Genomic DNA, 15,793 nt, shown 5'->3' with positions numbered 1-15,793 from the left:
GGGATTTCTATTTCTGCAAGAAATGTCATTGGTATTTTGATAGAGATTGCATTGAATTGTAAATCACTTTGGGTAGAATTGACATGTTTACAGTTTTAAGTCTTCCTATCCATGAACATGGTATGTTTTATTTATTTAGATCTTATTTAATATCGTTCAACAATTTTGTGTTGTTTTCAGTGTATAAGTCTTTTGCCTTCTTGGTTAAGTTTATTCCTAAGTATTTACTTCTTTGAGATGCTATTGTAAATGGAATTGCTTTTTTAATTTCCTTTTCAGATTGATCATAGCTTATGTATTGAAATGTAACTGACTTTCACATGTGGATTTTGTGTCCAGCAGCTTTACTGAATTAATTTGTTCTAACAGGTTTTGTGTGTGTCTTTGTGTGTAATTTTGAGGATTGTCTTATATACAAGATTATGTCATCCATGAACAGAGATATTTTTACTCTCTTTTCTGATTTGGATGCCTTTTGTCTTTTTCTTACCTAATATCTGTGGCTAGAATTTCCAATACCATGTTGAGGACAAGAAGCAAAAGCAGGCATCTTTGTCTTATTACTGTCTGAGAAAAACCTTTGTCTTTCTCCATTAAGTATGATATTATCCTATTCGTTTTTCCCAAATGACCTTTTATCATATTGAGTAAGCTTCCTTTTCTCCCTAGTTTATTGGGTGTTTTTAATCATGAAAGGATGTTCAGTTTTTCAGATGCTTTTTTGAAACAGTTGAGATGATCATGTTTTGGTCTTTTTTCCTTCATCTTATTAATGTGATGTATCACGTTGATTTTCATGTGTTGCAGCATCTTTGCATTTTGAGAACTAATCTCGATAGATAATGGTATGTAATCCTTTTGTCATAAATTTGTTTAATATAGTTGTTGCCTTCACATCCATTTTTAGGCCTGATGTAAGTTGTCTGAAAGCCAGTTGTTCCATATCACCTTTGGCCTAGTTAAAAACTCCCCCCATGTGGTGGTTTGCGTGGGGTTCACTTGTTCCTCGTCTCACTGACCCAGCACATCCCACAGCTGCTTAACCATCAGAGTTGACATCAGAGTCATGTAAATAAGTTCCCCCTTTGTACCTGTTTTCTTTAAATTGGCCAATCCACAGTGCTTGCTGGAAAACCTTAAGGGATAATACCCATGGACCTTAATAAAAGTATAGTCCCACAGGTTCATTCTCACTTACCTGTGAGTAATAAAATACTTCTGTTATTTCATGTGTTTTGTTGTGCAGCCTCCTAACTGTTTGACATACCCTAACCTAACTCTCCTCCTGGTCAGGATTCCCCTAGAGAGTGCCTTGGTGGCAGTAAACAGGACACAGGTCAGATAAGAAACACAAGGGCGTCTGCTAGTATAAACAAGTTTCCTGTGGCAGGGACACTTGGTCATGGATCAGACACCTAGGCATTAGCCCATTCACCGAGATAAAGAAGTACCCTGTGAAAGGCACGCTGTAAACATCTGTGACCCCCTCTCCTGGAGCCCTGTCAGGGCAGGGCTAGAGTTTGCTGCCACTCTTCAGACACCTGAAGACCAAATTAGAGGAAAATACAGCACACATTAATCTGCTTAATTTGGTTTGTTAGTGTTTTGTGGAAGATTTTTGCATCAGCATTGGTAAGGGTCTGCAGTTTTGTTTTCTTTAGTGTTGCCATATGGCTTTGTTATCAAGGTGCTGCTGCCTCTTCGAGTGAGTTAGAGTGCGTTCCTCCATCTTCAGTTTTTTGGGAGAGTTCAAGAAGGAATGATATTAATTCTTTTTTTTTTTTTTTTTTTTTTTTGAGACAGAGTCTCACTCTGTTGCCCGGGCTAGAGTGAGTGCTGTGGCGTCAGCCCAGCTCACAGCAACCTCAAACTCCTGGGCTCAAGCGATCCTACTGCCTCAGCCTCCCGAGTAGCTGGGACTACAGGCATGTGCCACCATGCCCGGCTCATTTTTTCTATATATATGTTTTTAGCTGTCCATATAATTTCTTTTCTATTTTTAGTAGAGACAGGGTCTCACTCTTGCTCAGGCTGGTCTCGAACTCCTGAGCTCAAACAATCCGCCCGCCTCGGCCTCCCAGAGTGCTAGGATTACAGGCGTGAGCCACCGCGCCCGGCCAGGAATGATATTAATTCTTTAAATGGTTGGTAGAATTCAGCAGTGAAGCTATGTGGTCCACAGGGATTTTCTTTGTTGGGAGGTTTTTGAATCCTGATTCAGCCTCCTGACTAGTTGTAAGGCTATGTAGATTTTCTAATTCTTCATGACTCAGTCTTGGAAGGTTGTGTGTTTCTAGGAATTTGTCCATTTCATCTAGGTTATTCAATTTGTTGGCATACAGTTGTTCATAATAGTCTCTTATAATCCTTTTTATTTGGTAGTAGTGTCTCCACTTTTATTTCTGAGGAGACTTGAGTCTCCTCTTTCTTTCTTTCTTAGTCATTCTATTAATAGCTAAAGATTTGTCAATTTTGTTGATCTTTTCAAAGAATCAACTTTAGGTTTCATTGATTTTTTTGTTTGTTTGTTTCTCTTATTTATTGCACTCTAATCTTTATTATTTCTTTCCTTCTAACTTTGGGTTTAATTTGCTCTTTTTCTATTTCCTTATGTTTGTATAGCTTCTTGAGTTTTTTTAATTGCATGTGTTTATAGCTGTAAAATTCCCTCTCAGCACTATTTTGCTACGTCTCATAAATTGGGTTTGTTATGTTTTCATTTTCATTTGTCTCAAAGAATTTTCTCTTATGTTTTCTTTTAAGAGTGTGTTGTTTAATTTCTACATATTTGAATTTTTCAGTTTTCTGTATTTTTTGATTTCTAGTTTCCTTCCATTGTAATAAAGATACATTTTATGATTTCAGTCTTTTTTTTTTTTTTTTTTTTTGAGACAGAGTCTCACTTTGTTGCCCGGGCTAGAGTGAGTGCCGTGGCATCAGCCTAGCTCACAGCAACCTCAATCTCCTGGGCTTAAGCAATCCTCCTGCCTCAGCCTCCCAAGTAGCTGGGACTACAGGCATGCGCCACCATGCCTGGCTAATTTTTTTCTATATATATTTTAGTTGGCCAGATAATTTGTTTCTATTTTTAGTAGAGACAGGGTCTCGCTCGTGCTCAGGCTGGTCTCAAACTCCTGACCTCGAGCAATCCACCCGCCTTGGCCTCCCAGAGTGCTAGGATTACAGGCGTGAGCCACCACTCCTGGCCTGATTTCAGTCTTTTAAAATTTATTAAGATTTGTTTCGTGGCCTAAAATACTGTCTATCCTGAGAATGTTCCATGTGAACTTGAGGGAAAAAATGTTTATTATGCTGTTTGCTTGTAGTGTGTATGTCTGTCAGATCTAATTGGTTTATAGTGTTGTTCAAGTCTTCTCTTTTCCTCACTGATACTCTGTATGGTTGTTTTATCCAGTATTGAAAGTGGAGTAGTAAAGTCTTCTATTATTGTAGAACAATCTGTTTTTTCCTTTAATTCTGTCAATGTTTGCTTCATATGTTTTGGGACTCTGATGTTTGCTGCATATTTGCTTATGATTGTTATATCTTATTGGTGAGTTGACCCTTTTATCAGTTTATAATGGCCTTTCTCTCATAACAATTTTTTACTTAAAGTCTATTTTGTCTGATATTAATAAAGCTACCCCAGATCTCTTTTGATTACAATTTGCATAGAATACTGTCTTCCATCCTTTTACTTTTTATATATTTGTTTTTGTTTTTCTTTTTGAGACAGGGTATAGCTCTGTTGCCCAGGCTAGAGTACAATGGCATCATCATAGCTCACTGTAACCTCAAACTGCTGGACTTAAGTGACCCTCCTGCTTCAGCCTCCCAAGTAGCTGGTACTACTAAAAAAATTAGCCAACACACCCAGCTAATTTTTTTTGCTTTTTGTAGAGATGGGGTCTCACTGCTGGTCAAGCTGGTCTCAAACTCCTGGTCTCGTGTAGTCCTCTCTCCTCAGCCTCTCAAAGTGCTAGAGTCATAGGCATGAGCCACTGCACCCGGCCCATCCTTTGACTTTCAACCTGTGTATATCATTAGGTATAAAGTGAGTCTCTTGTGAACACTGTATAATTAGATCATGTTTTTTTAATCCATTCTGCCAATCTTTTTCTTTTAATTGGAGAGTTTGATTCATTTACCTTTAAAGTAATTACTGATAAGGAAAGAGTTCTATTTGCTTTGTTTTCTATACATCTTATAGATTTTTTTCGTTCCTTCTTTCCTCCATTATAGCCGTTTTTTATTTTTTTTTAATTTTTATTTATTTATTTAATTTTTTTTAGACAGAGTCTCACTTTGTTGCCCAGGCTAGAGTGAGTGCCGTGGCATCAGCCTAGCTCACAGCAACCTCAAACTCTTGGGCTTAAGCGATCCTACTACCTCAGCCTCCTGAGTAGCTGGGACTACAGGCATGTGCCACCATGCCCAGCTAATTTTTTCTATATATATATTCTTAGTTGTCCAGATAATTTTTTTTATTTCTATTTTTAGTAGAGACTGGGTCTCGCCCAGGCTGGTCTCGAACTCCTGACCTCGAGCGATCCACCTGCCTCAGCCTCCCAGAGGGCTAGGATTATAGGCGTGAGCCACCGCGCCCGGCCTTATAGCCCTTTTTTAAAATGTTCACTTTGGATTATCTGTTAATGAAAGAATTTGCATAATATCTACTTAGAAATAAAAGTTTAGAAAGTTAAAAGTGAAGTGGTTTTAAAGTAATTTAAATGAAATAACATGAAAAGATAGGAATTCAGAAAATTTTCACTTACATCATTATATTCACAGGAGAACCTTATTTTTTCCCATTTGAGATGTATTTCAAAGTATTTTTTAACCTTAAGAATTGGTATTTGGAGAAATAATCAAACCTTAGTCCTTGATTCTTTGGGCTACTATTGGAGCTTTAGAAACTATATTTTTGAGTTATACCAAATAGCCCCATTTAATAAGGGAAAGCTCTGTTTTGTTAAAGAATGCAATCATTTCACAAACCCTTCTGAATTATTCATTTAAGGCAGAATTATCAAATCATATAAAAACCGTTAGCTGAATGGTTGATATGAAACTGGACATTCATATAATACCAAAGTAGCGCCACACAGATTACTTGGTAGCCACAGGGGGATAAACAGAACTGAACAATGGGAGGGATCAGGACCATCACCGCAGTCGACAGATGAATCTTAGCATGTTAATAGTGAGTCAGTAAGTATTATGTCTTGATGTGTTGCAACATGAGTGTACAAAATTACCTTACCTATGATACAGTCTAGCCAAAAAGGTTTGGCTTGGATCCACCAAACCTTTATGTATAATATAACTTTCATCTTTTTGGAAGCTCAGCAGATACACCCTAGTCAATGGAGGAATAAGCTAAATGACAGCATGAGGGTGTAACCACATCCATCTGGAAGGTGTGGGGCATTCTGCAGAAAGATAGCTGTCTCTCTTCAACAAGACATGGTCATTAAAAGTAGAGAATTGTGCTCGATTATAAGAGGGTTATGGAGATAATAACCAAAGCAGTGTGTAATCTTGCTCTGGATATTGGTTTGGATCAGTTAGGGAAAACCAAATGTGGTCTAGAAGTACTAGTAGGAACCCTTACTGAAATAGAAAAAGTGAGAGATGACAAAAATGCAGGTTATTAAATTGTATGTGTGATATGGTCTAGTTCTGGTAAAATAAGTGTACAAGGGAATGCATGTATGTGTATAGAAAGAGATATAGAAGAATATACACTAAGTTATTATCTGTCAGAATGTGATCTTATGTTTGTATATACTAATTTTCTGTACTGCAATAAAATATTTGTAAAAGAAATTACATAACAAAATTGATTTAGATCAAACTCAAGTTTTAATGTTTCATAATTTTATGAACAGTGCCTATAATTCACTCAACATTTAAATTTTAAGTTTCTGTGAAACTACAGTGCTTTATCGTTCTATTTCTTAGATAGAGGGCCTGGATTTTTTATTACTATTAAAGACAATCGAGGAATTCTATAAAAGTGAAGATGGGGAAAATCTGGAAATCCTCTGTCCAGTTCAAGATCAAGCCTGTGTAGCTAAATTTGAAGATGGAGTTTGGTACCGAGCAAAAGTCACTGGTAGGAAAGTGCATGCTGTTTCCACAGGGAAATGTTAATACTTCAAAACTAACATTGTTTGAGTTGGTACAAATTAAGTCTTGGAGGTGATATTATTTGATCTTACCATTTGCTACGTCATCTGTCTTTAGAAAGTTGGTGATAATGTTTGGACGTGAATCTCTGGCTCCTGAAATTTTGTTTGACTTGACTAGAACTTAACCATTGAGAATCTGGCTGGAAAACTAGTAGATTGCATAAAGCAGTTAAAGTTAATTATTCAAAAATTGGTGACCTCTAGCTTCATATTAACTGTTTACGTCTGTCCCATGCTATTTTGTTTGCCAAGGTACAAATTAGAGTCTTTCACGTCCTCTCAACTCCCCTTCTGGCTTATTATATTCTTCTTTCCTGGGAGTTATTTACCCAACTACGAGTTTTCTCAGTATCTTTTTTCTACACCCTTCTTAAGTCAAGTAATTGAATTCAACTTATGAAATAATGGGAAAAATAAAAAGTGGATTTGGAGACAGAAGATGTATGAAAATGGAGATACTAGCAACAGAAATAGGAAAGTTTGTGATTACTTTCCTAGCTTTGGCTAAGAGAGAACAATTATATACTAAGCTTTTGTGGTTTCAGGAATTAGATATACCATAGGCAGTTTCACCCATTCTGCTGTGTTCCTTTTACATGCTTTCTAGTTTGTAGGTATATACTTTTTTATTAAAAGAGTGAAGTTAAATTTTTATAGTTTGACACTGTTTAATATGTTTTTCTGTTATTAAGGTAATCTAAGATCTTTATAAGTTATTCCTAATATGTAACCAGTTCTGTATCTTATGTCAAACTATTCTTTCAACCTAAGTTTTCTATCCCTCATTTATCATCATTGATTTTAATTCTGTTAGTGGTTAGTGACTTGAACTAGCTAAAAGTTTTTAGATGTGGTTCTTATCAGTGTCTTACTCTGTTCTGCTGTAACCAAATACTGCAGACCAGGGAATTTATAAACTATAGAAATTTGTTTCTCACAGTTTTGGGGGCTGGGAAGACCAAGATGAAGGCACCAGTCTATTGAGGGCTTAGTCTCTTTGTTTCCAAGATGGCGGCCCTGATGCTGCATCCTCCAGAGGGGACAAACGCTGTGTCTTCACATGGTGGAAGGGCAAAAAAAAGGGGCAAACTTCCTTTATCAATGCTCTTTAAAAGGGCACCTAATCCCATTTATGTGGGAAGAACCCTTATGACTCAATCATCTCTTAAATACTATTGCATTGGGGATTAGGTTCCAACATGAATTTTGAAGGGGACAAAAGCATTCAAACCATAGTAATAGAGATACCACTTTATGTTTGGGTAAATATCTTTGGAACAAATAAAGATATTTTTCATGACACTAAGGACTTTGCAACTGCTTTTCAGATTAAGATTATTATCTTTAAAACGTATCCATTTGGTACACAATAAGACCTCTGTGATCTTTTAGTAGTTACATTTGGGAAAGATGCAGTTTCTATGGTGACTTTTGGGGTGCTAATAGAAATACATGACTCAGTTGCCCTGTCTTCCTGTGCCTTCCATGGCCCTGTTGAACTCCACCTTGAAAATGATACTTGGTTTGGTAAATAGTAGCTTTTTTTTTGTTTTCTGTCTGCCTCATTTAAAAGTTAAATAGTGCTAAAAGACTTTTCACACTCCATTCCTCTCCTTGAAGGCAATTACTTTCTGTTCTTTCAGCTATTTCTTCTGGTGTTTACTTGTGTTTTTTCTTCTAATAATATGTAATACTTCAGTTAATGCTTCAATCTTAAATATCATCTATTTACTTCTTATTCTGTCAGCAGTTTTAGATTTCTGTAGCCCTCCCCACTATAGTTGTATCACAATTTTTAATTAAATTCATACTCTAAGTAAAGCCATAAAATATACTTTAATTGTATTTTGAGTTCATAATTGTATCTATTTTCACTTTTATTTTATGGCTTTTTTTCATAGTTCAAAACAATTTTCCACATAATTAGACTTTTCAGATAATTTTAGTCTGATTTTCTTAACCATGAAAACATCCTCCTGTCTTCTCCAGTTGGACTGCTTACCCTCTAGGCTTACCACACATTTATTCTGGGAATTTATTTCACTTGGACAAAGAATACTTCACTGTTCCCCAGTATTGGATCCCTTGTTTTCTGAATCCCATGTTTACCTTTTCAGTTTGTTCCTTTTTTTGTGGAGTCACCTTCCAGTAGTTTCCTCAGAGAGGATAAATGGGAGGGAAATTTTGTACCTTCCATGTCTTCTGACTCTGCTCTCATATGTAATTGACAGTTTGGGTAAAACAATAACGTTCTTTAAATTCCATCTCAGATCCATCTATTTGTTTAAAACTGCATGTCCATTCAGAGATTTAAGGAAGGGTAAGAATCTAATGGCATCGGCAGAGTTGAGACTATCCTTCTAGTAGGGAGATTCCAGTGGAAGTGGGGAGAGGTTGCCCTGTCTTCTGGCCTTACACCTGTGATAACACCTGCCTTCTCAGCCATCGCAGATATCCACCACCGTAGGGCTTGAGTTGTTTGAAGTGTCATCTTGAGAGGACCCGTGCCGTGCAGCCGCCGCCTTCCACTTCTGCCAAGGAATGGAGAATCTTTTCCATCTTGAAATCACTGATATACACTGTATTAGTCTTTAAATTTGAAAATGATAGCAACAAGTTTAATAACAATGTACATAAGTACACTGGAAAGAGCTAAAGTCAACTGTGTATTTTGAGATTTTCAAAAAGGTTAATGTGTGGTAGGTCTTTACTCAAACCTCTGTGTGAACCTTCCAGAGGTTAAGTTTAAAGTATAGAGACTAGAGTGACATAGAGGTCTGTCTCTACTTGTTTTTGTTTTTTGTTTTTTTTTTGCAGTATCCCTCAAATATAACATTATTTCAAAATTTCACAGTTAAATGTTATATGAATGAATCTTTGATTTGAATATTTGCCTTGATCACCTATGTTGACTGACAGGAAACATTTCTTAAATGCTGACTTTATGCCTCGTGCTTTTTAAATAGGTGAATCCTCCAAAAACATCGTATGAGAGTAGGTTCTATTGGTATATCCATTTTACAGATGAAGTAATGAGGTTTAGAAAAAGTAACTTGCTCAGGGTAATAGGGTCAAGCATTTTAGTGACCAGGCGAGGGTTCTAATGCAGTCAGTCTGACTCAGAGCCTAATTCTTAACATTGAAGCTATGCTACTGACCATATGATAGATTTTATTGTCTGATTTGGCTGTCCTTTCAGTATCTTAAAATGGTTAGTTTCTCATTCCACCAAGTCTGCATTATGGATGATTTTTTGGAATCATCTAATACATAATATTAGAAATATTTTTTACCTTCTAAAAAGTATAAAGTTTATATATTGAACCTGAAAGTATTCTAATCTAGTTGACTATAGATCAGTATAAATTTTGCTAGATAATTGTCTTGCTTTTCCAAGTTTATGATTTCTAATTTCATAATTTTTCAAGGATTGCCTGGACATCGAGAAGTTGAAGTTAAATATGTGGACTTTGGTAATACTGCAAAAATAACACTTAAAGAGATGCGTAAGATAAAAGATGAGTTTCTAAATCCCCCAGAGAAGGTAATTATTTACTATGAATTCTAGAGTTAGAATATTAGCACATATATGAAAGTGTTTTTAGAAGTCATTTTACCATAGAAGTGTTTTGTTAACCACCATTTTTGTCTGTAAATAGTTTCAGATACAAGGGCTATAGATAAATGTTGCTACAGTTACTCGTTAAGAAATAATGTGTATGTTGGCAAATAAGCATTCATTGTAAACGTTACTAATATATGTATATTTGTGTCTTAATAAGTACTTACTGGTCTGCAGTTTTTAACATATGTTGAGATATCTCATAATGTGATAAGAGTTGCATGTTCATGACATTGAGTTAAAGTTCATCTCAGAAGTACTTTCAGTGTGATCCCATTTATGTTTAAGTATGTATAATATATGTGTAATAAGAGAAATCTGAGAGAATATGTAAAAAAACTTAAGCTTATCTCTGAGAAGTGGGATTCTGAGAAAAGGATAAGAAGGAGCCTCAGTTTCTAATTTATGTAATCCTGTGTTAAGCCATGTTTTTCATTTTAAGAAATTTGAGGTATCATAGGAAAAAAACTTGAAAATACAGATGAGCAAAAAGAGGAGACTCACTCAGAGTCATTGTTCAATATTTTTGGTGTTTATACACTTCCAAGATGCATCTTCTGTGTTTTTAACAATTATAGAATCAGACTATAAATAGTCCTGTAACCTGCTTTTCATAATTAATGTGTCATAAGTATCAGGAATTCTTTTAATGATTGCTTGTTATTCCTGTATATGAATGTGCAGTAACTCTTTCAGCCAAATACTGTGCTCATTCCAGTTATTTGCATTGGTAAAGTACTTTTACAGACACCTTCACACATTTATTTGATTATTTTGAAATATAAATTAAATCAAACACAATGATTAGTTTTATACAGACTTATATAAAAACTTTCTTTTAATTCTAAAATAACTAGAAATTAATTTTATTTTCTTAATGGTGGGATTTTGTTTGACACAGGCAATTAAATGCAAGCTCGCCTATATTGAACCATGTAAAGGGACAATGCAGTGGTCCAAAAAAGCTAAAGAAAAATTTGAAGAAAAAACTCAAGATAAATTTATGACATGTTCAGTTATTAGTAAGATATTTCCATTTTTACTTGTTATGTGATACATAATTTTAAATAAGAGCAACATGGTGATATAACATTTGTCAAATCTTAGAATAAATTCAGTGTGCCCTCAGTAGTAATAGTGAGAGGTAAGACTTGTTGAGAGTTAAGTGCAATGGAATTATATCTTGTGTAGGCTCTGGAGTCCGAAGTCATCACAGGGGGCGAAAATTACTGTCAAAGGTCGTCACCGCTGACATGGCCCCTTGAAAGCCCTAAAGGCAGGAATTGGCTTCTTTTATTTGTTTCCATTTTTGCTGGGGCTCTGTCCCTGTCCTTGACACAGAGGATGCCAAGGTTTAATTTTCAGGAAAGTGAGGAAGATGGGACACGATTGGTAAATAGCTTTTGTTTGTTGTTTCGTTTAGCTTAAGTGAATCCAACTGTAGACTCGGCATATTTTGAAAAAAAATTATTCCCGTTTTGGAACAGTTTTGGTCCAAAACACAGTCTGACCACTAGCCCACAATTTTGTAGCATAACAAGTTCTGAAAATCAAAAGTCCTAATAGCAAAATCTGTTCTGAATTGCCATGAAGGCGTATGTCGTGTCGTCTTTATCTCCTTCACAGTGAATACTCACATACTCCACTTCTGTTGATGTTTGCGGGCTGCTGCCCCAGACTGCTGGGGTATCACACAGATGCAGTGTGTGTACCACGCAGCTTTTCTCAACTAGAAGAATTCTGAATTTCTGAAACACATCTGGCCCCAAGGGTTTTGGATAGGGGGATTGGGAATCTGTTTTTTATCTGGTATTTTGCTCTGTTCCAAAGCCTAACGAACACTGGCTGCATTGGGTTAATGAGTACTAGTGCAGGATACACAAGACCATGTTTACTTAAGGTTATGTATAGGACTTTCAGGGGTAGTTTTTACTGTATCCTTTTTTCCCTTTTATCACACTGCCTTTAAATGAACCAAACCATCATAAAATTATTAGCCTATTTACTGTGAGGAAACTAGAGTTTAGAGATAAACTGCTCAGAGTCACATACTCTAGAAATGAGAGTGTATCTGTGATAATTTACTTCAGAACAAGAAATTTTCTGAAGTAGTTTCATTGAAGAGGAATGTGATTATAAAAATTACATCCTTAGTCTATAGAATTTTTGTATCTGGCTCCTCTGAAATGCACAATAAATTAAAGGCCTCCTAGTCCTTGAGCAGCCTGCCCTGAGTTCTGAGTCAACTTTAACCTGTTTAACTGCTTTCCAGCCTTCCTCTGGGCGTTGTATTCTGTAGAGTTTTAGCTCTGTCCTTGAATGTCCTCCCGTGGACGGTCCATCAAGACCTGACTTCCTGGGTTTCTTTCTTGATTCCTCTGCATTCTTTCTCACTTAATTATTTGTTACACCAATGACATCGAAACGCTAGTTGTCCCGTAGTCATTAACCCAGGTTAATGGATTTAAGGAGTGCACTGCCTGGCCAAAACTGTCTTTCCCCATTTACCTGCACAGCAGTTAAGATTGAGAGTTCAGGACCATTTTAATAAAGTGAACTACCACCCATGAGAATTAGTGCATATTGGTACCTTAGAAAGCAAGGGACATTTATGTTTTATCAGGAGCAGAGCAGGGAAATGATAAAGGTAAAGAACATGAGGAAAGCTGGCCCAAGGGAATAAAGAACCTTATGCATGAGAGGTATGAAACAAAAGAACTAAAGTTAATACAAGAGATGGAAAAGTAGATCAAAATTCATTGAGGCTTTAGCCTTTTGTTTACAAATTATTTATCTGGGCCATTGAAAAGTAGCTGGGAATGATTTTTTTCCAACTCTTGAAAAAAGCTAATATGTACACTTATTACTGGGAAATATAGGATGTTACTGCTGGTAATGGTTATCTTTTTATTTAGAATCATCATTTTGCCTAGCTACCAGCTACTATTGTGGAAAGTGTAGGTATATACTGATCTCAGTGCATATTTTTGAGGTATTTTCTAAAGAAATTCCTCTGTTTATCACATATTCAGTTACTTATTCAGCGGGTTCCCTGTGCTATTTACTGTAAATAAGTACATAGGCACATGAGATATAAACTTTACCGTCTGTTAAGTCCCAGTTTAGTTTAAGAAATAGATCTGATAGACAAAAAGACTTAAAAGTTAGATGGTTTGTCCTAAAAAACACATATATAGAAGAAAATTCCAGTTAATTGAGTGCTCTAGGTTTTTTATTGTTTTAAACTTTGTGCCATTCTTATAAAAGCTGTAAACCTTTGTAAATAATCACTGGCCTGAGTTAACTTTCATTCACTTTTGTCCTCCTGGAACTTGGTTGAATTCCATAAAACAGTTTCAGAACGCAACAGAATACTTCTTCAATGAATATGTGTTAATTTGTACTTTTCTAAGCCTAAAAGCTTTAAGCTGATTTTGGTTCATTATAGAACAAACAGTACACAGTAACCTCAAATAAAATGTTTACTGATTTGTATATGCTACAGATAACATTGACCATTCATATCTGCAAAGTGCTACTTTAAGTCCTAGAGACAACTGTGACATTATTCAGCAAGAATTCTCATATATACAAAATGAAAGAAATTAAAGTTTCCAATTTTTTAAAAATTTGCCCATTTAGTATATTTTGTGGCATATTTATTTCTTTACCCAAACTAATCTTAATGGTTTTACAGAAATTCTGGAAGACAATGTGCTCTTAGTTGAGCTTTTTGATTCTCTTGGTGCTCCTGAAACAACCCCTACTAGTATTAATGACCAGCTTGTTAATGAGGGCCTCGCGTCCTATGAAGAAGGGTGAGTAAATGTGTAAACTTTCATTGTCATTTCGTATGTAACATTTTAATCACAAGAAGGGAAACTGGCATGTTATTCCCCATTGGATATCTGCTTAGGCTGTACTCTTGGGAATCTTCCCTGTTCCTGGGTCAGAAAAAATAGAAAATAATTGGAGTCATTTGTCTAATGAGGAGTAGAGTGGCTTTTCCCTTCATCCCTAAGGAACCCAGAAACCAAGAGAAAGGCAGGCTCTAGGGTGCTTCTAAGAAACGGAGATTGGCATCTTACTTCCAGGTGGCACGTCTGCTTAGGCAGCTCCTTGTGGCTGTTTGAGAAGGGAATTGGGAAGAGAAATGGCAGGGTAGAGAAATGGCAAAATAGAGAGTAAGCATAGTGGTAGAGGAGCTCACATTCTCATTTGTAGAAATGTGAATTTTCCTGGGTTCAAGTGGATAGTTTCAAAGATAACCAGGCTTGAGCCAGTGTACTGATATCCACCCAGGACAGGCTGGTGGTTGAGGCCACCCCAGAAGCAGAAGAGCAGAGTGGTGGTGAAGACAGGTTGGAAGGGTTTGAGGTCAAGACAAAGAATTCTTCCACAACAGGGACTTGTGTTTGTGCAGTGGGGGTGACCCCTGGGGGGTCTTCTACAGAGCTCCCACATATGGCCCCCAGGAAGGCCAGTATTTGGATAGCAGCCACTTGTGAGGCCTGTCGGCATGAGCCAGAAAAGTAATGACACCCACCAGAGGCCTGCAGTGACAACTCCTGGTGTTAATGTCTGTGGCCGAGCTTCCCCTGCCCACCCTAAAACTGGAGGAGCTAGAAGCAGAAGGAGGAAGGACTGTTGTGTTTCCACAGTAGATCTCGAAGGAGGGAGGAGAAAGAAATGAGAGTAAACTTTTAAACTACATTGGACTGAATCTTCTCTTTTCTTCTTAAAGATAGGGTTACTGAGGTATAACTTACATACAGTAAAAATTCACCCTTTTTAAGTGCATAGTTGAATGAATTTTGACAAATGTATAGTCATGTAACATCATAGTCAAGATACAGAGCTGAGCAAATGCAAATGTAAGTATTGTGCATATTATTCTTGTTTACTTTTGTTATTTTTCAGGTATACACTCAAAGATAATTCTAAAAAGCATATTGAAGTATGGGATCCTTCTCCAGAGGAAATTATCTCAAATGAATTAAACAACTCAAATGCTGTGTCTACAAAATTGCCTAATGAGAATTTCCAATCACTTTATAATAAGGAACTGCCTGTGCATATCTGTAATGTAATATCTCCTGAGAAGATTTATGTTCAGTGGTTATTAACAGAAAACTTACTTAACAGGTATAATATATAAGGAAAACATATTGCATATGATTTTATTGTTTCTATATTTTGTTTCAAATATCTAGAAGTCACAAATGTAACATTTTAAAAGCAAGATTATTTTAAATGGTCTCTAAATTAGAAGTATAAAATGGTATCTCTGTTGGTTATTTTCACTATACTAGAATTTATTCATTCCACGAATACTGAGCACCTACCATATGGCAAACCAGTATTCTAGGTGTCGGGGATATAGTAGTAAAAACATGGAGAAGGTTTTGCTGTCATGGAGCTTAAATTCTAGTAGAGGGAAAGACAGTGAACAAATAAAACTTTTAGCGTGGCAGATAGTGATAAGGACAGTAGAAAATAAAGCATTTGGGTGGTCAAGGAAGACCTCACAGAGACAGTGACATTTGAAATGGGCCCTGAGGAAGGAGGGGGAGGGAGCCATGTGGGTACCTGAGGGCAGCGCATCACAGTCAGGGGAAGAGCCCGTGCAGAGGCTGGAGATGGAGACGTGCCTGGTCTACTCCAGGGAGAACAAGGGGTCCCGTGTGGCTGGGGGGGAATGAGTAAGGGGGGGTGGGTAGAAAACATGTAGTCAGAGAATTACATATTATAAGAAAAGGTTTAGAAAGTTAAATCTTTTTTATCTTTATATAGTTTAGAAGAAAAGATGATAGCTGCTTATGAAAACTCAAAATGGGAACCTGTTAAATGGGAAAATGATATGCACTGTGCTGTTAGGATCCCAGATAAGAATCAGTGGCGAAGAGGCCAGATCATCAGAATGGTTACAGACACATTGGTAGAGGTAAATTGCAGAGTTAAAAGTATAGTCGTGAAA

The 15,793-nt window shown here is 36.5% G+C and overlaps 1 protein-coding gene across 1 annotated transcript in view; it reads left to right on the top strand.

Moving 5' to 3' along the window:
• The window catches only part of RNF17 (ring finger protein 17), a 100,649-nt gene that overhangs the window by 40,829 nt on the left and 44,027 nt on the right, over window positions 1–15,793 (top strand). The window contains exons 16-21 of the mRNA XM_045567012.1: window positions 5,965–6,118; window positions 9,623–9,738; window positions 10,718–10,838; window positions 13,514–13,634; window positions 14,737–14,961; window positions 15,610–15,760. Coding sequence (XP_045422968.1) covers window positions 5,965–6,118; window positions 9,623–9,738; window positions 10,718–10,838; window positions 13,514–13,634; window positions 14,737–14,961; window positions 15,610–15,760 — 888 coding nt within the window. The remainder of the gene's footprint in view (window positions 1–5,964; window positions 6,119–9,622; window positions 9,739–10,717; window positions 10,839–13,513; window positions 13,635–14,736; window positions 14,962–15,609; window positions 15,761–15,793) is intronic.

The sequence above is a fragment of the Lemur catta genome, chromosome 13, assembly GCF_020740605.2.
Source record: "Lemur catta isolate mLemCat1 chromosome 13, mLemCat1.pri, whole genome shotgun sequence".
Lineage (NCBI taxonomy): Eukaryota > Metazoa > Chordata > Mammalia > Primates > Lemuridae > Lemur > Lemur catta.
The sequence above is the reverse complement of the archived record's forward strand: the minus strand, read 5'-3'. Positions and strand labels throughout refer to the sequence as shown.